The sequence below is a fragment of the Acyrthosiphon pisum genome, chromosome A3 (assembly GCF_005508785.2).
Source record: "Acyrthosiphon pisum isolate AL4f chromosome A3, pea_aphid_22Mar2018_4r6ur, whole genome shotgun sequence".
In the NCBI taxonomy this organism is placed as follows: Eukaryota; Metazoa; Arthropoda; class Insecta; order Hemiptera; family Aphididae; genus Acyrthosiphon; species Acyrthosiphon pisum.
This window is the reverse complement of record NC_042496.1, coordinates 15,063,543-15,090,398: the sequence shown is the minus strand read 5'-3', so window position 1 is coordinate 15,090,398 and position 26,856 is coordinate 15,063,543. Positions and strand designations below refer to the sequence as shown.

The window sequence follows — 26,856 nt, the reverse complement described above, 5'->3', positions numbered from 1 at the left end:
GTGTTAGAAATCTACTTGTTTGACCATGCTTTTTACGAATTATAGCAGCGAACGATCTTTCTCAGTATTAAAACGCAAAAAACTTGATTGAGATCATGTTTATCTCAAGATAGGCTTGAAAATCTGACTCTATTAACAGTAGAACACGAAATAACAAAACGATTATCATAATTTTATGCTGATAAGTTTTCGAGAGACTTTAGAAAAAAACATTGTGATTAAATTTATGTAATTGAGTGTAAACATGTAATTTATTTATTTATACATAAATAAAATAAAATATATATTTTTGAATAAGATAATTAAAAACTTTATATATGAGGCCTCATTTTATTTAAGTTCCTGTCCCCAAAGTGTGTAAATCAGGCTCTGCTCAGTGCTCACAGGCTAAAAATTAAAATATAATATGATTTTGCTTCGATATGCATAGGTAGATAATTACACCTAAAACCAGTTAATTAATCAAAATTTTTTTCTGGGCAACGCCGGCTTATTCAGCTAGTATTATATTATAATATTATAAATTACAATATATCTGATATAGGTACCTATTTATAATATATATCTTCGTTCAACCAGATAGTAAATTAGTAAATGCATTGAATATAAATTGTTTCTATAATCTACCTATATCATATAGGGCGACTTCACAGACATGGTTGGGAAGGGGATCATAATTTTTAAAAAATTTGATATTGTAGTAATATGTATGTTATTTTGTTTTGAACAGTATACAATTTTTTGAAAATACAGCTTGAGAGTTGAGAGGGATGACTCTTATATACTATATCATATAGTATTGTTTAAGTAGTTGGGTTTCTAAAATCATCAGGTAATTTTCACGAAGAATAAAGCTATAAGGTATTTACAAAATAATAACTTATAATTTATTAAAAATACATAATACATAACATGTCAGAAAACAATCGGATTTATTCATTAATCCAAAATTTTTCATTTTTTTCTAGTTGACTGCTTTTGTAGGTACATTTTCATTTTTGTTTAATCTGTAACAATTACAACAAAATTAATTTTATAAATTAGGTATGTTGCGATGATACATAAAAATACATGAGTCATATTTAAAGTACAATATTGGCTTATTAAATTAACGGTTTAAAGATTTACAATTATACGTGTTTTTTTTTAGTGATTATCATCACCTTTTGTAGTACCTAGTAAAAGTGCTTCAATCTTCAACTTTGAGGGTGATTTCAGGATTCCTAGTAGCAAATTGGTTTAGATATTTATTCCCATTTCACGAAAAAAAAAAGAAAAACCAGTGAGCAAGTAGGCTTTGCTTTGCCTCAAAATGCAGTAATGGATGTATAAATTTGAATTCAATTATAAGTTATATTGAATACCTACGAAAAATGATTCATAGCTGAAATGGTCTCTGTCAGCCGTTTTTACTATGTATATTTTATTATAAATTTAATATATTGGCATATTGCTATTTTTTTTAAAGTTCAAATACAAATGTTATTAAATTGTTATTAGTTAAGGTCTCGTAATTTCAAGCTCTGAAAAATTCCTAAATAAGCATGCAATTATGCACTGAAAATTGGTAAAATATGCTTTGAAATGTACCTTAAAAGGTACAGAAACATGCAGTTATATGCACTAAAAAAATAAAGCTATGCAATAAAAATGTGCAGATTAAAAAAGAATAAATCATAAGCAATTTTTAAAATAGCATGAATTATCCATTCATAATTTAAAAATGTTATATTTAATCATTTCACGTATTGCAACTATAACCATACGTTTTATAATATAATGTAAAAATATAAATTATTGAATTTTTCATCAGTTTTTCATTCTATTTTTATAAAAAAAATTACATTAATACAAAAATATCAATAAGAATATAAAAATTATGAATTATATGACCCATACATTTGAATGTCGAAACCTCCATAAAAATACCAAATAGGGAAAAAAAAACTCTAAATATGCAAAAATATGCAAAATAAAACTTCACATACTTAACCATGGAATGGATGTGCCTTGCAATGGATCTCTATGTAATCTACCATTAAATACTACTTATATAGTTATATCTGTATGTAAACACGAACTTACTACTAATTTTTTTAATTTTTATGATTTGTATTAATAATTATTTTGGTTTTTGGTAAATACATTTTTAAAATTGAAAACAATGGTCTTCTGACCTGATTTGTTTTTACAGCAGTTAAATTATAAAAATTACAATTTATTATGGGTAATATTAAAAATATATATACCTATATTTGTTTGATATTATATTTACTTACACATTGATATTTTTATTCCTTATACCTACCGAATTTTAGGTAAACTATTCTGTTTCAGATTATGAAATATAAAATATAATTTGTTGTCATTAAAATAAATTTAAAGCCTTACGATAAATTTTTTTTTTTAATGTTATGTTTTATTATTTCAAATGAACTGTAAAATAATTTATCTAGTTCAACAACAAAACAATTGACGGAGATTATTAAGAGCCGCCGAATGGTTCACGTTTAAAAAAAAACATAGTCGGATACCATTGAGTAATCCTGCAATATGACGCAATGTGACAACAATTAATAAAATTAATGTATATAGACCGTATAGTTTCTACATTGACTATACGTCATGCTTTTTCAAATCTTACTATACAGGCATTTTTATATTTTAGATTCTGATTTTTCCCTGATAGTGGAAGAGTGTATTTATATCTTTTCCATTAGGTACCTTATTTTGTTCTGTTTGTGTATCGTCGTCTTCGTCGTCGGTGAACGAGTCTATCGCTGGGAAGCAGCTACTGGCGCAAGCTAACAAAACCTCCATAATTGAGTTGAACATTTTTTTCACGTCCAGATACTCCAGAATCCACGAGCCCAAATTGACGAATCTATCCATAAATTTTGTAGATGAATCGATTTTGGTTGACATTCTATATTATTGATAGGTATTTTATATTCGACGGTGAAGTTTTTCTGTTTACCCGTTGTGTATCGATATGGTTTTAAACCGATTAAAAAGCCAATAATACAATAATGACCCTAATACAAAAAACCGATAGTTTTGTGACAATCACACCTGCAGTATACCTATATAATAATATAATATTATAAAATTTATATCATTCAGACACCTTCGTCCTATGGCGCACTACGACAAACTACAAAGTGCAAGCACGGAGTACGCAGAACACTACAGAACTCGGACATATAATATATAATATAATACCTATAATACCTATATTATATTAAGATATTACATAAAACCGTACAGGTTTTATTGAGTTATAAGTTAAATATTACATGTTTGCGCGCATGTTCTTCCGCGTTGACCAGTTTTTTGTACGCGTACAAACAATTTAATAATTAATACAATATTATATAGGCTGCAGTCCGTTTTAAAATTTTTCATACTAGTTTTAAATACGTACGAGCAAACGTGCTTACAATTTAAATGCGTTCGTATTAACCTTGAAATCGTTTATGGTGTACCTACCTATATATAATACATGTATCTATGATGTATACGTGAAAATAATATAATTTATAAATAATAACACTATATTTAGGTATACCTATATATAAATGAAACATATGCAATAACTTTAAGATTTGGCATTGATATTGGGTTTTTGATAAAAAAATAATATTTATGTACAAACGAAATATTATATATATTATTATCATTATATCGTAAATCAGAAATCGTATCTGCAGTTATAACCAGTGGCGTCGGAGAAGGGGGGCAGAGGGGGCAATTGACCCCTCAGATATAATCCAAGGGGGACAAAAGTATAATTTTGCCCCCCCTACTACATTAAAATAAAAGGGTATACAATCGTAAATTACGTTTAATTTAAACGTTTACGTATTCAAAATTTGTCTCATTTTCATGAATGCATGAATGTGCCTAATAAGTAATAACATTATTATTATTATTATTATTATTATTATAACATATACATACTTAATAAACATATTGAGTAATTTTTATTTATATATTGTTACTTTTGAATATAACTTCAGGTATAATTGTATACATTTAAATATGTTTTTTGTTTTGTTTCAATATATAAATGTCTAAATATAATGTATTCATATTTATATTATACAATAATTATATCAATACATTTATAATATAATTCTTATATTATAATAATATAATATATTACGTATATCAACATTAAAAGTATTAAGAAAGGTTTTCTGTTATAAAATGCAAATAAATATATAATAGTTTTTAGGTGTTTTAAGTTTTGCCCCCCCCCCCCCTCATGAAAAATAGTTCCTGCGCCACTGGTTATAGCCAATCGTAAACGATATCGTTTATTATTTCGCTTCGTTTTGTTCTTTTGTCGTTATTATGTATAGGTGGGTACCTACCAAAATGCTTTATAGATGTCCTGCTCGGAGTTTCCTGTGCCAAAGATTTGTCTTTTTATGAATATATTTGTAAAAAATATGTAAGCTATATTTATACTAATAATTATAATGTTAATACAATATATATGTAACCAATAGCAACGATCTAAATAAACCAAAAAAATATTCTGAAAAAAATTCACGTGTGAGCACCTTTAGGAAAAATAAGCTATAAACACCTTCCAGGCTCCAATTATCTCAAGGATTTAGTTTTTGGGAAATCGGTGTTGTTGTACTCGGCTTTGTGAACTAATTCTACCGAGACAGATAATTTGCCTGTAGCAGATTGGATATAGCACTTGGTATAAATCGAGAGTAGTTCAAACTATTCTCTAAACTTTCCTGATATCTCTAAGAACAATTTGAAATTTTCACAAATTCAGTCAAGTATAGTTTTTGATTATGTAAGCTACACACATTCGTCACATTCTTGCAAGTACCTATTTGAAGTTATCATATTATTTTTAATTTAAATTATAAGTAGGTATATATAAACCTAAATAGTATATTGCTGTACCTACCTACCCACTTAATTAACTATATACTTTACTTAACTTATACATTAAATTATAAATTGTATTATTTAAATACGGATGAAGAATTGATAATAAATCTTTTTCTAATGCCATAAGCATGAAACATTCTAAATGTTCTTGTGTTAACTCTCACGTGAATTTCTCAAAAAATATTTTTAGTTTTGAAAACGAACCTTGATAAGTTAAAATGAATTTGTAGCATAAAAATAACCCAGAATAAGTTACATTAAATAATTAATACAATTGCTTTCACCATGACTGTTGTCTGTTATTACTTAATTCACATTTTCCATAGTATTTATTTTCATCGCTGTTATCAGAATCATCTTTTATTTCATTTGAAAACTCAGCAATGTGTCTAAATACTTTTATAGTTTTATTTAAATTTTTCCATTCAGAACAAAAATCTTTTAATTCAAATTGAAGATCATTTAATGTTATGTGACAAAAACGGTTAGTTGTTTTGTTTTATTTTTTTTGTGGACTATGTCTTACTCGATGTACTGAAAGACACAATTCAATAGATGTATTTCATGATTTTCAACCAGTCATTATATATTTTTTAGGGTTTTGTGCGGTAAATGGGACCCTATTACTATAAGGCTCCGCTGCAGTTCGTCCATCCGTCCGTCCGTCTGTCACCAGGCTGTATCTCATGAACCACGAAAGTTAGAAAGTTGAAATTTTCACAGATTATGTATTTCTATTGTCGCTATAACAATAAATACTAAAAATCTTAGAACATATAATATAAGCAGTGTTGCCAACACGTGTATTTACGGAACCCTTCGTGCGCTAGTCCGACTTACACTCGGCCGGTTTTTTTTAAGAAATTATATTGCCTTCAAATACTGAATTATCATCAAGAGCACCTCAGTTACTTTCAGCTATTCAAATATCAGAATTCAATGTAAGTCTTATTATCATTTATAAAGTATATCAATACACAAAAAATGTTTGTATAATATATACTATATATTAATATAGGTACTATGTACCTATAAAAATAAATTAATATTAATATTAATAAAAATTATAGATTTATTTCAAGCTTTAAATCATATTGACATAATAATTTCTGAAATCAAAAGTATTGGAGATAATTGTGGGGTAGGGTTTCATTAGTATTTTGAAGAACTAACAAAAATATCAAAGAAAGTGGATTTTGAAATTAACATTCCTAAAATGGTTAAATGATAAAAACATTGGTAAAATTACCATACAGATGATCCTGAAAAATATTTTAAAATAAGACGTGTATTCCTTCTAATTAACTAGGGAAAGTTTAGTGTAACAATTAGATGACCGATTATAGCTGGCTTTAATTTTCTCATTTCTAATACAAATTTTAATCAACAAGCGATCAAAGATTTAAGTGATTTTTATTCAAATGATATTGATCAATAAGTTATTAAAACAGAGGTTAAGTTATGGCATACACCTTTTGAAAAACTAAGCGTAGGTACAAGGTGTTCTTGACGCTCTTGACAAGTGCACTAAAAACCTGTTTCCAAATGTTTTTAAGCTCCTTCAAATATTTGCAACATTACCGGTTACATCGTGATGTGAACCAGAAAGAAGTTTTTTCACATTAAAATTATTAAAAACGAATCTTATAAATTCTGTTGGCCAGTTAAGACTTAATGAATTAGCATCTTTAAATATTCATCGCTAAGTCGAAGTGACAGTTGAAGAGGTAATAGAAAAATTGTCACTAATCCAAAAAAGACGCACTCTTTATTTTATAATCTACTTGTATTTTTAGTATCTATTGACCATAAACTGACATAATGTAAACTTATTAATTAATTAAAATAAGACTTATAGTTTTTACGTATTATGTATAATGTTTTTTGTTTAATATGTTTATAATTAACACCTCCTCTCCTAATCTATATTAATTTTTGATAAATTAACGAGTAAAAGAATGCAGTAACTGTTAAAACATGATATCTGGTTATGAATCCAAATGTACAACTTAACCTAACTAACCTATGCTACAAACTAGTAACTAATAAATCATCTGATATTTTATTTTATAATAAATTATGTCGAACATTATTTTTATGTATGTACCTACCCAATCAGTTTACTAAAAATGCAAAATAAAATAATTTTCTATCATACTATAGAGTTAATAGCATCAATAATAATTAATATTTAAAAAATGTGTATTATTAGATCTATGATTCATGTCTCGTTATTCATTTCCGTATAATTTATGTTGAACACCAAATTATTTAAAACTGCATGTTTAGTGCAATTGTAATTATTCAATAGGAAAACCTTTGTGAATATAATAAGACAAATCATCAAATAAAATTATTTAGCAAGACTATCATTTAAAAATGTATCGAACAATTTATTAAAAATCAGTTTGTATTGTATTTCGATAACAACATTATTCATTTAGCAAACTATATAGATACCTAATATTATACTGAATTTGTATGCAATATAATAAGTGCCCATTATAAATTTAACTTAATCTCTAATATAAGTGAATTATAAGTCACATAAAATAACAAAAATATTGTAATAAATTATATAATTTATAATATTATTCATATAAATTACAATTACATACTGTGGATTATCAATTAAATATCAATTTTATTATGAGTTAGGTATGACAAATATTAAATCCATAAACATTGTTAAATAAACACAATAAGAACCAAATAGGTAATAAGCTTATAACTATTGTACTTTTTTGGCATCGAGTTTTTAGTAACACATCAAAAATAACAATCTTTTATGAATTATAATTTCTCATTTATACTTTTATCTAATTTAACATGTAAATTTTACCTATATAATTTTAAGATTTAAACGCATGCGTTCACTAAATGTACAAATGAAAGTCATACGGTTGAATTTATTTGAGAAATGCACATGCTTTGATAACTATTACTTCTTCACAGAACAGAGTTTTAGAGTATACGCAAGAAGACATTTTTCAATAATTAAAATACAAATATATACTGAACGATCAGAACTCTCATAGGTTTATAACTTGGTACAAGCACTCCCACGCATTTCCGAGGACGTTAGCACACCATTTGTCCGAGTAAATTATCTGACCCGTACGCAACATCGAAAATGTAAATTTAAGTATTGATCTTTATTCAAAGTTAAATTTAAGAACATTATCTGTATTTGTATTACCTAGCTTTTTACAATATTGAAATGTTTCTGCTATGTATGAGCATTTTTAAATTTTAATATTTTACATACGCCATAACATGCATAACAATTAAAACATCGTAAACAATCCAAGATGACAAGTCGATCCAACGCATAAACATAGATAACGTTTCTATCTTTAAGTTTGATAATAAGTCACAATTCACTTTAATATTAAAGGTAACAGCATACTCCTGTATATGCAAATAATGTTATGTTGCACACTTGTACGTAGGTTAGAGAGAGAGAGAAAACAAATGGTGCACTGACATCCTCATCATGTTTTAAATTGTAACCATGCTACGAACGTACAACAAACGCATATGGTTATAAATTTTAAAATTATAATGTAATCATCCATAAGACAACTATGGCATAATATGTTATTAGGACACCTTTATAAATTAAAATAAACATATAATATAAATAAGTATATATGGTCTAAACGAGTGTAAAAAAGAAAAACAATGCAGTATGATCTGTACATAATATAGACTCAACAAAATATTATTTTTTTTTTAACACAATACAATCAAAGTTCACGTTTTAAAGGTAATAAACATTGTAACTAATCCGATACATGTAAAATATCAAATAGTCAAAAACATAAAAAATATAAACATGTATACAATATACACATATAATATATAGGTAAAGTAATAAAAAAAAATAAAAATAACATTCTGGTAAGTATTATTGCCATTTTTGTATCACTTTATACAATAAAATATATAAATACAAATCGGCAATTTTATTTTCAATCATACATCAATACGTTTAAATATTATAATTTATACATTATGCAAAATGAGGATATGTGCATGAAAAAGCATGGGCTAAAAATAAATAAATAAATATCATATCGTTGAGAGGTAAAAAGAATTTCACATCTACAGTCTTTAGACCTGAGAGAAAAAATATAATAATTAAGTGGTTAAACTCAACCGCGATTATCATGTACTTATCAGTCTCTTCAACTTATCAGATTTTTAACAAAAATAGTTATAAGTATATAATTAATAATTATTAAAAGAAAATTATCATAGTAAAAATATATTATTTTTTAACTATAGTCTTGAGAGTCAAATGTTCGTATATAGTAATATTATTTTAAGTTATTTTATAATATATATACCATTATAATTATTTTAATATAAAATCAAAAGGTCATTTCCACCTCATTTTTAAAATATCACATGCGTAAAAATTTTAATTTAGAAAGACAGGAGAAATTAAAATTTTTTGAAAAAAAATTTGTTCATTTACGCGCGATGAGATCATTCTATCCAGAAATAAATTTAGAGCTTTTGAAATACTGCAAACTTATACATAATAATAACACAATATAATGTATGGCATTTAGTTATAAGCGTATTAATATTAAAAAGTGGTTTACATATATTATTATAGACAATTAAACACGAAATATAAGTATTGATTTTTACATTGTTTTTTCCGAAAAAAAAATACATTTTATAGACTTTTAATAGTGAATGTATAACATGTATCTAAATTTTTGTTTGAGTTTTTAACAAAATAACGATGATAAAAATAGGTATTTCTCATTTTTACACATAACAAATTTTATTTAAATATGTTCCACAATATTGAGAGAAAACGAGTGAATCCTTAAGTTTATCATTACGGTTTGTTTTTTTAGTTTTTAGTTGTTCCTGCCCTGATCCTCACTGGCCAAAAATCGCGTGGTTATAATTATTAATGTACCATGAGTGTTCGAAATATGCAAAACAATCTCTCGAAACCTTCCAAGAAATTTCAGTCTTATTACGATTACACATTATATTGAAGTAAAAGTAACTGCGAACGCGAAGTTTGGAATCATTACAAAACTGTCAAACTAAACACCACCACGAGAGACTGGAATCAATTCGATTCGGGTTGGGCATGGCGAAAACAATAAAAGTGTCCAAAAAACAAAACGAAACATTATGTCACGTCGTTGATGGAAGGAAAAAGGAGGATGGGGTAGGAGACTAGAAGATTTTTGGACGTCGCTTTTGTCCCGTAAAATCTCGCGCGTACAAATATTTTATATTAATAAATATACAAAAATCAACGCGACACGATAGCATAAATGTGTAAGACGTGAACGTCGTTTACGCGATCATAAAATTTGTGAAAGACCGAGACGCGGAAAAAAAACATTTAGGCACAGAGATTTGTCGTCTTCTTCTTATAAACTGTGCTCTTAAGTACCGGGCTCTGGGTCAGGGGCGGACCACCGTCTTTTGTTCCTGCTATTCTTGTCGTCGTCCACAGACTGTTGCTGCAGCTGCAGCTGAGCTTTTTGAGCAGCCGTTGAATGATGTTGATGGAGATGATGGAGATTTTGTTGTTGCTGTTGTACGGCTACAGAGACGCTATGCTGCTGCCGTCGTTTTCCGTGCGGTGGCGTTGTCGTGGTCGTTGTCGTCAAGTCGGAGGCCACCGCCGACGATCGTTTTGTCAGCGACACGCACACATCGCCCACCTGCAGCCGCTGGCACGTCAGCCCGTACTTGGCCAGTGTCTTGGCCGGGCTCCACGACGCCCAGCCCCGGCCAAACACGAAGTACGGGTGTTCTGCGCCGCTCTCCATTTCCACCTGATGTGACTTGGACGTCGCGGCCGCAATGGTCGCCACTGAATTCGTCTTTTTGTTGTCACTGCCGATCTAAAAACGAAAACGGTTATTAATTAAACCTCCCGCGACAAGCGTTTTCATATTATTATTATCATTTATATTTCAGTTGGTGAGGCGTGTACTATGTATTTAAGTAGTTTCAACGCTCTAGCTGCAGTCTAGCCAAAGACGCGACTTGTTTTCCTAAATGCGAAATCTTCCTAACATCAATTCAGACATGATTGATATTCAAATCCATATATCTATATTGACTATTGTATACGCGGATATATTATGACGCTCACGCACGTATACACTCAATATTATAATATATCGACGATATTATACTATAATAAACGATAATATAAATTATAATATTGTATTTTGTATATACATGTGACAATGCAGTGTTTGTTTGTGTGTGTGGAGGGGTGGGGAACAATGTGCGACAACAACCACTCCCACGGATGTTTATAATTGTAATTTGTAACACGCAATGCGGGGCAACACCACCACCACCACCACAAAGGAATGACGGATGTCATCAAATATGACGACGGCGGTGTGGCGGGATGACAACGTACGCCTCCCCAACACGTTCCATTGCATCGTTTCGGTGACCCGCCGGTAAACTGAACACACCGCCGCATCTCGCGAGGATTATAATATGATGCGGGGACGCCCTTGATGAAACTTAGTAGTAACTTTATGATAATATATAACACTGTCGCTGAGTGGCTGCTCTAATGGTACCAATTTATTATAGACGGCGGGCCCAGACGGATGGAAAAAATAATAATAACAAAAACCGATTATGTAAATTTTATAGGAAGAAACGCAAACGCGGCTTAGTGTGCGTGTGACGACCGACGAGTATATGAATTATGTATATATATATATACGCGCGTTTCTTCGTCCTCGAACAAGGCCAACTCTCCGAACAGGATTTGTACTTCTTTTATTTATTTATTATTATTTTTTTTTGGCAATAACCATGGGCGTGTACGCGTGCGCGCGTGTATGTGTAATAATATGCGGCGGCTGCCGTCTCTATTGCGCGTCGGTCAGTGGTCGGGAGTGCAACAGGTCAACAAACTCGACGCGCAAGCAAGATGTTGATGGAGTCGGAGAGATGGTCGTCGGCGACGGAAAAAAGCATTATTCTATCATATTATAACGTGACGTGTGTGTATTTTTTTCGGCCAACTACGAAGACTTCGGAAAGATGAATACGAGGAGTGGAGTTACCTGCGAGCGCGGTGAAGAGGCGATCAATCGGTCGGTCGGTCGGTGGTGGCGGGGAAACGCACGGGCAGGTGAGAGGGAACGATGGAGTGGCGGAGACGGTAGACCGATATAATAATAATAATATTATAAGCCTACTACAACGACTACGTTAGCCTACATAGTAATGACCCTGCCTTGCCTCAAGGACGAAATTCCCCCACTGCCGCGCGCAATCACCGCTTGACGATATTTGCTTGTGCGCGCGATGTGCACTATGAGTACCTACTATATGTTGGGTTACGTCGAACAAACGCGAATTTATAAAAAATAATATATGACACGCGCGCGTACGCTCTCCGATATTCAATACACTTTTCAAAATGTGCATACAACAACGTTTCCATATTGAATCGCGAACGTCGCGCCGGAGGGACGCCAACGACGACGCATGCGACAACGTTGCGATTTCGGACACGGCCTCGTCCGGAATATATACCGTCGCCAGTTGTGACTACTACACTGCTGCTTCACCGCTCGTTGCAATAATAATACTATTAAAATATTAAATGATTAATGATAATTGTTTCGATGTTAATATAATATTATATTATTATCGCGATCACGACAACATTTATTTGATATTATTTTCTTACGATAACTCAACAGCGTGCCCAAATAACGTCCTGACCGTCGATCGTGATTCACGGTACAATCCTGACGAAAATTTAATTTATAAGTTGAAATATTGAAACCGTCATAATAGTATATTGTGTGGCTGTCTGTGGCATCTATATAAAACTATAACGGCCTAACTCTTGAAATTGCACACAAAGAAAAAGATTCACATCATAACTACTCCACACGGTTTTTAAATCAATATTCGAATTATACACGGCGGAACATATTATTATCGTATAATATATATTAATATATATTATATGTACGGTGCGGCGTCATTATATTTAGGATAATAAAATATAGTATTCAGTTTATTGGGTTTAAAACACGTTCAGCGTTCATTCATACGTAAATTAATAACGAATAAGTACTAATAATGATTATTGATTATTATGATTGTCACCTAATGTAAGTTATATTGTGTACACATACATGATACATGTATAGTTTTTTATGGAACATACGAAATAAAACCACGTCTTCCAACGCCAAGTAGCGACGCGTTTTATTGCATTTCATATTTAATAACCCATTTATTATAGAGTTTATAATGCATACACTCTGTACACACAACAGCTTGTTATTAGAATGCTTACAAATCAGTTTCATTGTATTTCAGCAGATAGTTGTTTTTAAGCAAGCTTAGTTTGCTTAGTATAAAAAAATTTACATTTTAAGACTGCTGACCAAGCGCTAATGGTAAATTGTTGTTGTATAGTACAACAGAAAATTGCATTATATGCATTTAACATAATATCCAGTTGGCTTGACTTCAACAACGCGCGTTATGAATCGAAAAAAATCTAAATGTAACTTGGAATTGTGTGTATAATATTTTAATACAATCAATTATATTATATGGTTTTCTTCGCACCACAAAAATAAAAATCTAAAATATTTATGTATTAGGTATTAGGTTATTTAATAGGTGAAAACGATTTCCGAGAGTAAAACAGTTTACCAATTTTGTAGGTAATAACTAATAAGCTAATAATAGTAATAACTAATGAGTGTGTCGTGTGTGCACTCGTGGATTTTAGTTTGCCGATAAAAAGCGAATTTGATACGAAGATAGTGTTAACAAGTTAATTAACTAATAACATTGAGAAAGAAAATAAACAAAACAAATTTTAAGTAGTCAGGATACCACACGCGCAGAAAACATCGGTGTGTGTGGTGACATTATCAGATTTCGGTAATCGAAAACTAGAGTTTAAGATTACTTGAAAAATTGAACGGTCAATCGAAAGAAACGACGGAGGAATGAAAGGAGAACTACACAAACACGCATATTGTATGGGTTCTACTGAAGTGCTAAAAACCGGAAAAATGTATACATATGATATTATGTATATTATATAGTGTATACAATGTTCTAAGAGCCTAATATATAATATTTTTTTTATGAATGACGTGTGACAGCAAATTACCGATTACGCAGAAAACGTCAATGCTGAGGTCAATGCGGAGAGAGAAGGCGCGCGACTCTTCTGGCTCATATCGCAGTTTATAATATGTTTCAATTTTTCGTCGGGTCATGATTTATTTTTTTATTTAATTTGTTAATCGGATATTAAAATGTGCACGGTTTTATTTAAACATTTTTTCCCGTCTACTATTTATACAATCATTTGTACTTTTTAGCATACGATATACTCGTTTGTTCCTTTAGTTTGCATGGGCCCCGTTTATCGTTATTAATTATAATATAACTAGGTATATGGGTTTATTAACTATTCCACATTGTTACTAATATAATTAATAATCAGTAGGTAATGAGATTATCCGTTGATTGTTTCAGTCTTCAGACAGTGTATTATTGGAATTTATTACCAATACTAATTACTATTTTATTATTCAAACATAAAACACCCGAAAATCATTGAAATAGATTTAAATCTAAACACATCATTATTGTATAACATCCGCCCACTACACTTAACGACCTAAATGTGGATACGGATAATTTATATACGATGTGTAATTGTAATATAAACGAATATTTATAAGGTGTTTCCTAGGAAAAATACTGCACGAGCTCTAGGTCAACACATTTAATAACTAAAACAATATCACCTTTTTTTCGTTTTCACAATTTAAAAATTTATCTAGGTGTAGGTACTAGGTACACAAATTTAAAAATATATTTTATTTTAATGTTTTAATTTTTTAACAGTTATTATATTATTATATATAATGTTTATATCTAATATAAAACGATCGTAAAATGAAAATGTAGTAAAACTACTTGATGCTACAACACAGACAGCGTGAATACTCCTATAATAATTTAATGATAAAACCCATAGCCTATAGTGATCGGACCTACGAATAGTATGTTTTTCGAGTTGCGGGAATAATAGACATAGATCGCAGGGTCCTCAAATATATATTTTATATTTATTATATACCTAAATATTGGTAATAAGGTATTTATTTTTAAAAAACTTTTTGTTTTAAATTTACAACTATCGAAATATGCGTTAACCGGACGAGGTGGAGTATGTTACACCTTATATGTGATTAGAAAAAGCATCAAGCGTGTACAATAATAATAATAATAATAATGCCGCAAGCGCGGCAGGAACGGTGGCGGGTGCGCTATCCGGCCGCCATTGAGTCACGACCACCGGACACCGACAGCGACGTCGCGGAAATTACGCGGGTGGTGGGTTGTATGAATGAATTCCCCTGCACAATTCATAAGCTTCAACGGATGGGGCGCATGCGCGGGCAACCCGCTGTTGCCAGGGCTCGGTCGGTCCCGCAGGGTGAACAACAAAGGAAAGCCGCTGACACCACACGAAACTTTCGTAATCACCGCCAAGCCACTGCAGTGTGCCACGCATTCTTGGGGGGATCTAATTTTTCCAAAATTTCTTCGATTTTTTTTCCGTTGTTGAAACGTTATTGTTTCTTTGACAAATATCAGCAAAAGACAAGGATTAATATGATTATGTCCAGGTATGAGTATATATCTATCGCCTATATTAGTATTTCGTTTACGCTCCAAACGTTATTAATATTTATTATAATAATTTATAGGCCATCACAAGAAACCGTGTGATCGCCGAGTTGTCGCAAATGTCGAGACGAGTGATGACTACCATGTACTCGCTTGTCATTGTTTTTCAATATAAGTATATACAGTATACTATGTAATATAGTAAAACCAACCCACTACGATCGTTTACGTTGTGTTTTTCTCTTAGTTTTTACGACCAACACATGCGATGTTTGTGTCTAAACCATGTGCCACGCTAGAACACATCACTCACGCACCCCTTCAACCAAAACACTGACATTGCTCCATATAACCCCACGTCCCCACCAATACACATCCATCCATACACTACAGCACATCGTTACTAAGATATTATTATTATCACGTGTATATGGTGTATACGGATTAATACGCACATAACTATTAACGGGAAAAGCATGTTTCAATGTTTGGACCTGCAGTTGGAAAAAAATAAGTCATTCTGAAAAAATTATTATTATTTTATTATATTACAATTCCATAAAATTTAAACTTCAATTAACGCTCATAAAAATAGAGCGAAAAACACATTTTTAAAGACACCTCCATTGTGGGATGGAAGATTGAAGATTTATTGACACGCGAGTTCCATAATTGTAAATTTTCATGACTACTGATTTTTGAACCCCCCCCCCCTTCCATAAACATTTTTAAGTTCGTTCCTACAGTATAGTGTTGTATATGGATATATTATTAAAAGCTACATTTTTACTACATCATCAGTACTGCAGGTAGACAGATATGTAGGTTCTTAGGGACAAGGATTAGTATAATGTTTATGATAAGTGATAACTAATAACACTATATTACATATAACTATATAATTGTTGAGTCTATGACATATAATTATATAAATATCAAGTATCATCAACTATATCGTACATTATAATCGGTTCGTTTACAATCCGGTAATATTTAATTTTGGCGTAAGTATTGATTCAAAAGTATTAATAAAAAAAAATGTATTTTATAATATTTGTATGTAAAACATAAGTACATATTACTATAATAGTGGTAGGTACTATACCTACCGGTTTCTTATATCATATTGAATTTATATATTGCTATTGTTGGCTAATTACAAAATATGAAATATTGATTCAAAAATTATATAATAATAATGACCAATTAAAAACGCCTAAAATATATTAGTATGCCCCTCCTCAAGCCATAAGCTATATAAAAAATAAGATGATACACTAATATATCCAGTAATGGTTCGAAATATAATACATAATTTATCGGTGTACTCACGAATTCGATAATAACGGGAGAATAGTAACGTATAATATTATTTACTCTAGAACTCTAAACAAGTCCTACAATATTTAACCCTCATTTCCCTGAGACGAATAACCCTGACCCATGTTGAAAAGATAAACCAAAATCCTAACTACGACAGCTGTGACTATCGAGTAGTTAGATCTCGTCCGAACATTAAGCGCACGTTTAACTTGTCCGCCACGATTATCGATTAAAATTTATGACCCTGGTTTTTTGCACTTTTTTTTTAAATCGACGCGCGTGATTGGCAATAGTGGAGTTACAAGTACGTATTTAAGTCGTGACTACGTGTGCCGGATAAAATCCAAATGTATACATATAAAGACATTAGTATGTAGAAGTAGTAATGTTGTATAATGAGAAATTATATAGCCTTTGGGTAGGATACAAGAATCGGTTCATTCAGTGTACAAAGCAGAACAATTTTTCGCTACTATTGCCGAAGACTGTATGGGGGGGAGGGGGGTACCAAAAGGGGTCACACGCAGTCACCCTCTATCTGGTCGGAAGGGAAGTTATTCGGTGCACATGCGCGGCGGGTGCACTCGAGCAGTGCGCTTAACGCGCGGGAGGAGCCGGGAAGGGGTACCGTATTAGCATTTTCAATCGATGTCTGCATTCCGACCTTCAGACGAAAAAAGGTCACACACACGTACACAAACAATACTCTCTGTAGAGCTGAATCGGGTTATGGCGAGGGGTGTTAGAAGGGGCGACGAGTTCGTTTTGGCATTGTGTTTGATATCGGCTTTTTTTCGCCATCTTCTCTTTCTCTATACGTGCGCTGTCGTCGTTGTACTCGTTCTTTCCTTTCTCGGGCATCTTTTTTTTTTCCATTCTCAAAACTAGTTTGCACGAGCGGAGAAAAAGCGTACACAACGACGAGAAAAACAAAGGGGTCGGACGGCGAGGAGAGGAGGTATGCGCAGACAACCAAATGTAGTGGAGGGTTGACCGCGACCCACGAGTAGCGCATGTTGATGTGTTCAGAGAAAACGAGAAAACGACGATGACGCGCGATCGCCACTATAGATCACCCGTACTAACCGGTAACCACGTATCACGAAAACGCGGCCGTGCGTAATATCTTATTACTATTGTTGAATGAAATTTATGCGTTTTCGATAATGAGACTGCCGTGGTAGAGATCACACCGACCGGAGTATGAAAAATACGTGTTACGTAATGAAAAGCGACCGGCGCCACCGCCGACGAAATAAATGAGTCGAAAAAAATAAATCGTACCTAACTATATCAATTTTTTGCTCTTTGAACTGGATAATATTTTTTTTCTTATAGTAAAACGCTTGCCGAGAAATGGATTTTATTTATTGCCCATCGGCAACGATTCAGCTAGCCCGTCGTTTAGTAAACATACTAAACAGTCGTGCCGCAAACCTGGTCGACACATAATATATTACTATTATTATTATTATTATTATTATTATTATTATTATTCATTAGTCATTACTCATTACTAACCACAGTGCAAACTGCACATGCCAATATGCCATGTACAGATAAATATTTATATTGTATAAGTATTGAGCAGCGTACTTATTTTTTTCTTCTTAGATCAAAAATAATGAATGCGAAATGCAAAAACAAATACGGGGAACGAATTTTAATGATGATTATCCGTTAAGACAACACATCTATTATAATAAATAATGATATAATTTTTTTAAATTGAATGCTAAGTTGTATGGTTTGAACGAGTTAGTGGAAAAGATCCTAATTGCTTAATAGGAATTCTCGACAAAAATGGCCATTACGCATTAGATAAAAAAAATAACATGCAATATGATATTCCCAATATATTAAAGTATATTAAAGTAATTCTCGGCACACAGAATTCCGGGAAACGAGAAAGTACATCATATATTTGGCTTTTATCATGTTGATGATAGACGTCAAAAAATGTGATCATCATAATATTAGGTGAAGACTTAACAAATAATTCATAAATTTACAATATTGATCCAATGTTTATGACTACACTAATAAATAATAATTTAACAATCGAACTAATAAGAAATATTTTGAAATCAAGCATTCGGTTTTATAATATAATATGTAGCTATTACCGATAAACTTTTATAACACAACGGTGTGTACTGTATAGACGTATAGTGTGTATTATAACTTGCTTTGGACAATGAACACGATTTAAATCGAACAACGTTACTTAACAAAGACCGTTGCGTAGTTAATGTCATTTGAATGGGTTTAACACACCAACTCGTAGATAAATATCATATTAGTAGGTACATTTATAATACAATTACGACATAATACTATATCATTAAAACATTAACACATTCTCCGAATTCGTAAGACTTCTCGGACCAGTCAGACCTACAATAATTAAATTATTAATTGAAATAAATTTGCATGCACTTGTATGCAACTATACAATAATTTGAAATTCGTGTGATGTAATTTGTGATTGTCGCGATATTAAGTGAACGACACTACAAAGTTGAAAGTACAAACAGTATCACTTCGATAATTAAAAAACTTAAATTAATTATAAAAAAAAAATAGAATAGTTTATGACACGCATGCAGAAATTGTAAACATTTCACCACTTAACGAATTTACGGTCAGTACACCGGTATTAGTAATTTAGTATTTATTATTGTTTGTTGAACAAATTTTAATACAAAATATTCCCAATATTATTACTTGATTATGATCTATTTTCATTACGATTGTTGATTCTGAAAGATAATGTTTTTACCAGCGGGGTATTATAGGTTAGAGCATTAAAATATAATACACACTAGTACCGATAAAATATTAGAAAAATGGGCATCGATATAATTTTGTACTTTCGTAATCAATATTAATCATAATATATTATAACTCAAGTTATAAGTGTTTATATTTTCGTTTTTTTTTCGGATGACCGTGTAATGAATGTCATGATTTAAAATACGATACTTTATTGATTACTAATACACTTTTGAAGAATTAAATAAAACTTGGTCCACAATAATATTATTGTTATTACAAAAAAATAATATAAAACTATTAATCAAATAATATTGTAGTAGGAGTATACAACATATTATTACAACCCGACTACAATAATAAATTATTAATACTGCGGCGGAGGATCAAACCCGGGAACGATTCAAAAATCGTGCGTTATACTCACACAGATAGAGTACGAAATTCTGAACATGTGACACCACACACCAGATGTGCGTGATTTCAAAGACCCACCACGTACATTTCGACGACAAGGGCCGTGTTGTGTTCGTTTTCCGGGATCGTAGGAAAACTTCTAAAAACGTGTTAACCGTTAACAAATTCCGGCTATTACTTCGACGGCATGGGGTCTGCGTCGTTTGGCAATAATCGTAGAATATCAGTTGTGGGTGTGAGTATGCAGTGGTGGGCGGGGGCGAGGGCGTATGAGAAGACTTTACACGTGTTGTGTGGACCGAGAACAATACATTACGCAAAACAAACCGGTCGGACACGTCGGGAAAATCTGTCCCGGCGGTGGCCTTAAACGAAATTCAAAAGTTATTCAAATACATAGGTGATACATGTATAATAAATTATACACTTTGTAATTCAATTTCGTTAAAAAGGTGGTTGGAGATAAAACGGCGTCGAATATACACTCGCGTGCGTCGTTTTGTCGTGTGGTCGTCGACGGACAAGGAATTCCAACGCGCGCGTAGCATAATAATATTAATATACTCACTCACAAATACTACGACTAAAATGTATACACACACACACACACACACGGGCGCGCGCGCGCGCTCGCGCCAAGACAAACTCGTGCCACGCAATATGGCCGCCTCCACAAGCTCCGGGTTTTTCCACACCTCTTGAACTAGAACCAGTCCGGAACAATGTCACTCACTGCAACTCTCCTCGTCGAACGGCAGCCGCCGCCGCGTTCCTCTCGTCGACACCCAAGGTCGTAGCAAGATTACATGCCCATCGCTCTCGCACCACCAACCGCCTCACGACACCCACTGCGCGCACCGTCGTCGTGATAAAGAGTAATAATAATAATAATAATAAAACCCGTATCGTCTTGGTTGCATTCCAGAAGTAAATACAGAATTTAAACCGCCGCGCTAATGGTTCTCCTACTCCACCACAACGACATCCACCTACTATTCGTATTTGGTCTTCACCACCTCGTACTCCGCCGGTCTTTCACAAAACCCGATTTAAAAAAAGAGCCCATATTTTACTATACAAGTTTAATATACGACGAGATCCCGCCGCGGATTTTGCGTGTACGGCGAGTGGTGGGAGCGATTGAGAGTGTGGTCGGTCGAAAATACTACTACTACTATAATACTACTACTGTTACTATTATTATTATTACTATTACTACGAAAACTACTACGAAGACTTCCTTATCGATGAAAAATATAATAATTATTGAAATACCGCTTACCTGCTGATTTCTTTGGTCACCGTAGCTAAGTGTGATCTTTATGTTGCCTTTGACCGCCGAATCCGTCACGGGTTCGATTCTCACCACCGTACTAGGATCGATCCTGTGCAGGTCACTATTCTCCACAGAGTTCAAAAAGTCTTCGGTTCTCATGTCTTCGACCTTTTTTATATTGCCGTTAGCCAACCGTATAAGCGAACCCTTGGTGAAGTTTGACGTCTTGGCCGCTGGCGGTGACAGCGGTTCCGGCGTGTTGCGTCGCAGTTTCTTTGGCGAAGGTTCAGCGACTGCGCCTATATGGTTATTGTTGTTATTGATGTTGTTGTTATTAATGTTGTTGTTGTGGTTGACGGCAGGGGCGGTGGCTACTGTAGTGGCCGGTTGGGGAGGTGGTAGTATTCGCTGCTGTTGCAGCTGTAGGGGTGGTTTATTGTCTCTACCGTTCGGAACTTTGAACTGTTCGGGAGGCGACGACGATGGGCTAGCCCGACTCCCGAGGTTAACACCGCCGTTCTTGTTCGGTGGACTCGGGTACCTTCGTTCTTGCGGCGGCTGCATCAGATGGTGCCTGGTATCCCGCGGGATGACAGGCGCGTACGGGCTAGTGTACACACCGTATGGTGCGGGTGGTTGGTGCATGTTATGGTACGGGTGGTATGCCGCCGCGCTGACGTAGAGCCGAGGATGTCCGTACATATATGGATGGTGCCGTTCGTCCATCCTGATGTGGTGGTCAACCGACGGCGGTGGCAACGGTTCTTTGGGGGCCGTCAGGTTGACCGGACGGCAATCCACTGCGTACTTTGACGACGCCCGAGGCGCCTTTAGAGGGTTCACGGGTGCCGGTTTCGGCAGCGGCCGCAGGAACTCTGGCGTGGATGGCAGTTCGGAAGACTGTTGCTGTTGTTGCTGTTGTTGCTGTGGCGAAGGTGGCGGTGGCCCCACCGATTTCATGTACGCCGACGGTTCCACATATGACATACGGTGGTGGTTATGAACAGCCTGGTGGTTATACGGCAAATGGGCCTGAAGTCCGTGGCTAACGCCGTCCACCACGAGACCACTGGTGATCATTGCACGTATTCTTGAGAAACACCTAAAAGAAATCCAATCGCAAGGGTTAGAAATTAAAATCTAACTAATAATAATATACCATCTTGATAAATTACTAATACGATACTAATAGTAGATTCCCGACTCCTGACCTAATTTGAAAATAAGTTAATGTAGGTATACCTAGTAAATAATTTTAGTCAGGAAATCGAAACTTTATCAATATATTATTTGCAAAATATTATTGATAAGACCGTTGCATAACGGAAACTGTGGTGAACGATATCAAAAATGGAATTATTGTCCCGGGACATTGTGTGTACGTGTGATTGCAAAATATGTTGTCGGTGTGGGCGTATTACTACAGGCGCGACAAACCATAAAAATAAAATAATAATAAGCTACGAAAGAAGCCATTGAAAATCGTAGGCAATTACTTGGTCCGAGCTGTGTGTACAAATTGTTTCTGTTTTTTTATCGTCGGTAACTACATATGGAAAATGAAAAAGCCGTGGTTTCGGGGAACTGAGAAGTACGCACGCTTTTCAAAACTAATCGTGAAATGGGTTCGTTTACAACATATTTTGAATGAGGCTAAATTTATATTATATTTTAATAACCAACATACATCAAACTTATCAGAAAGTAGAATTTTTGAAAGATGTGATGGTTCAATGGTTGGTCATTTATTTATTTGTTTATATTCACGCCCTAAACATAGGAATATAGGCTTTACAAATATGCAATGAATGATTTAATTACATTTATAAAATGTATAGGAAACTCTACTGTAAATCTCTGTTAATAGTAGAAGTAGACAGGTTACTGGTAACTGGTTAATAAGCAATAATGATGATAGTAGTATAAAATAAATGATAACGATAATAAAATAAGATTTAATAAAATTATAATACCGATTATGCAGTCGATAAAATGTCTGTTACGCGCGTGGTATAAAAGAAGACAAAGAGAGCAATATACGATTGTTACGAGATTGTTATGTCCTCTCAAGTCTCGACATACACGCAAACATGTACTGATAAAATACAATTTCATTCAACGAGTTCGGCATAATATTATACTATATTATTATTATTATTATTATTATAATATATTCCATTATTAAACGTATATTATATTATATTATCATATGTATATACCGGAGACACGCTGTGGTGTAAAACACCACAACAATAAAGGACAGACAAAAAGAGTCGTACTCGACACGTGCGTGCTGATAATTTTTGTACACACAGTTTCTCGAACAATACGCCAACAACAACTGTGTGGCGTGCTTATCTCGTTTCAAACAAATCTTAAATGAACGGCAAAAAATTAATAGAAAAAAAAAATCGTACACAACAAAACATCGTACACAATAGGCTTGAAAACTGGCTTGTTCAGCGGGTTGAGAACATTATATTATACTCGGTGTGGAGAAAAAATATACAATAAAAGCGAAGAGCCTTATCTGTAAAATTTTATTCTCGGGAACGAATAGATTATTTTGCAAATACCACAATAAATGCATCATGCACTTAAAATATTCGTACTCTAACAATAATTTATTATTATTAGTATTAATCGGGCCAATTTATCTACGATAAGAACAACGATAGATAATTGCCCTTTGTACGCGCGCAAACGACGTGCATACACATTACACACTCGTCACTCACCCGCGCGCGCACGCTTATTCATCCGTTTACGGGCGACGCGTGACGGTCTCTGTCAACAGTACTCATTAGTCATTATATTGAAATTATTATTATTATTTACACGCCGTTATCATCGATGAACGACTTATCGATACGGCGGGTGTCAAGGAACGCGGGAGGAGTACCGGAAGAAGCACTCAAAACCCAATAACACCCGCAAAGTACGCACACCCACCACTGACTTCCTATGTACGTCACTTCAAAACGAGTTCCGGCGGGCGAAATCGGATCATATGCATAATTTACAGTAACGACGTTGTTCGCGCTAATTTCTTTCGTAGTATTCTGTTACGCAGATGATAGCGTTATCATATTAGCGATAACGTACGTTACACTTCACGTAGGTAAAGTGACTTATAAGCTATAACATTATGACCAAAGAAGATGCACTGGACTGTCGGCTGCATGGTTGATAGTTTTAATATAATAATATATATTATGCCGTCTCGGCGCCTCCATAATCACTCGGAACGGAATACGTTGTAACGTTATATTATTATTTTATACCTGATTAGTTTATTGCAGACAATTAGCTAACTAAATAAATAAACGACAACGAACCCGTCAATGATATTATCATATTGTTATCATAAATGTATAACAGTACACCGTGTTGTGTTCGAAAACGGCATAATCCACGTGTCCGATTCTCGTCAACAAAAGGCCTGCTCCACTCCGCTCAGTTTTATTAAAATGTATATTGTTAAACGGACGGATAACCAACGAAAAAAACATAGATATTTACATTCAGCTCGAGCGGTCGTCTGGTTTTTTTAGCACAGCGACAATTCGAGTGCACGTACTAATAAATAATTATGCAAAACCGTTGTTTGCGTCATCGGAAAGAGCCGTATTAAATGTTGTGATGCCGATATTACAATATAGATATACACATACGTACACGGTGACTGCGAGAAGCACGATCAAACTCGACTGTTTGGTTTTATTTTTCGTGATCGGCGAGACAGAAAACCTATACGAACGCCGTAAACGATACAAAATTGGCGTGCGAAACGGGGCACCACCATCACACATCGGCGGCGACGACGACCTTGAGGCGGAACGAAAAACAAACGCCGAAAACTTGAGCGCGCAACACCTCATCGTGAAATAGTTGTGCATAAGTGTCAATGAATAGCCGATTAGAGAGCTCGTTTCCACTGACGACGCTCGCACGACACACACACACACACACACACATTCACACTTGCGCGCAGATAAATACTACGTTAGATATTCACCAAACGCCGTCAGACACGCGAAAACCAATTTCTATTCGTTTTTCGGACGGTTTAAACACAAGTTGTGTTCGCTCCTCACTCAAAAACAAAACCGTAAATAGCCCGCGAAATTCGCGTGGCTGGAAACCAGTCCCGAACGTCCAAGGCTAAACCGAGACGCGTTTCGCACCTGTGCGCTATTATTATCCGTACACCTGATTTTAGTGTACGTATATAGGTACACGAGCCTGGAATCCTGTAAGTGGACAACGACAGATCAAAATATTCGTTGACGGCACGGCCGTGTCCTTTAGTGGTGTACCGTCGTACCGCTCGGTTCAACCACACGCGGATCCGTAATAAAGAGAGAAAGATAAAAAAAAGACAGATACTGTTGTACACAAGATAAAATTAAAATTAAATACAACAGCACTCGTGAGAAAACACTATTTTTATAAAGCAAAATTTAAAAATAATTTCCGTTCGCCACTACTTACCGGACAAGTTGTTATTAATAATAATAATAGTCGTGCAGCCACTGGTGCTGATAAGCATTTTCCGTCGTACACACACACGTCACGACAATTACGACGCCGGTCAACGACTAACTCGCGCGACGGCGGTTACGACGTTACGTTAGTATGTTTTATATAGTATATATTCGCGCCGCCGGGAGAGGAGAGAAGGTCGTGCGCGTCGAGGAGCGAGCGAGAAAGACGCGGCAGACACACACACACGGTCACATGCGTTGGATGTCGACGACTACCACCACCACCACCACCGCCACCACTACTAATACTATTACTACTACTACTACTACTACTACTACTACTACTATTACTACAACTACTACTACTACAACAACGATATAATATACTACTACGTTACATACTACGGCGCATGGCGACGGAGCACCACTCGCTTTACACGCGGCGCGCGCTCCCGGATTGAACAAAGTGTATTATTATACGCGCGCGCACACGTGCACACACACACGCGCACCCGCGCGCTGACACTATACACCGCGACGCAGTGACAACGCATGCGAAAAAACGACGAGGGAGCAACGCACACGAGGAACGGCCGGTGGAGTGTGTGTAGTGTGTATATACGCGTTTAAGTATCGGCGTCAGTGGGTAGGCGATGGCCGGCGGCGTTGTTTTTCTATGGGACGCCGCCGCCGGAGAATACTATGCGCGCACTCACACAAACGCACACGCACAATGGACCGTGGTCGGTGTGCGTGTGCGTGCGCGCGCGATCACTCTTGATGAGGGTGGGTGGCGGTGGCGTACGACGACTACGACGGCATTCCACTATCATAACCCACCCGCCCCGCCAGACCGTAGTGCTGCTCCGGCCCCGACCCCGACCGACTGTGGGCCGCGACACCCGTACTACGAACCGGCACGACGCAGCGCGCCGTACAGCAGGTGGA

The 26,856-nt window shown here is 34.4% G+C and overlaps 1 protein-coding gene and 1 long non-coding RNA gene across 3 annotated transcripts; both read right to left on the bottom strand.

Annotated features, from left to right (window-relative positions):
- Positions 1 to 693: 693 nt before the first annotated feature.
- On the bottom strand, positions 694 to 3,220 carry LOC100575851. Its single transcript, XR_510555.3, has 2 exons — positions 2,725 to 3,220; positions 694 to 1,007 (listed from the first exon to the last, which is right to left on the bottom strand). It is a non-coding gene; the product is annotated as an uncharacterized LOC100575851 (long non-coding RNA).
- Positions 3,221 to 7,809: 4,589 nt separating this feature from the next.
- LOC100167752 (serine/threonine-protein kinase pakB) lies at positions 7,810 to 26,184 on the bottom strand. 2 transcript variants are annotated; one of them, XM_001950583.5, is made up of 3 exons: positions 25,916 to 26,184; positions 21,428 to 22,523; positions 7,810 to 10,811 (listed from the first exon to the last, which is right to left on the bottom strand). In XM_001950583.5, the coding sequence occupies exons 2-3, from the start codon at positions 22,499 to 22,501 to the stop codon at positions 10,347 to 10,349; spliced, it is 1,539 nt and encodes a 512-aa protein (XP_001950618.2). In that variant the 5' UTR covers positions 22,502 to 22,523; positions 25,916 to 26,184; the 3' UTR covers positions 7,810 to 10,346. The 2 variants fall into 2 exon arrangements, with proteins under 2 accessions (XP_001950618.2, XP_029347391.1); XM_029491531.1 differs by lacking the exon at positions 25,916 to 26,184 and adding an exon at positions 25,100 to 25,893.
- Positions 26,185 to 26,856: the final 672 nt, after the last annotated feature.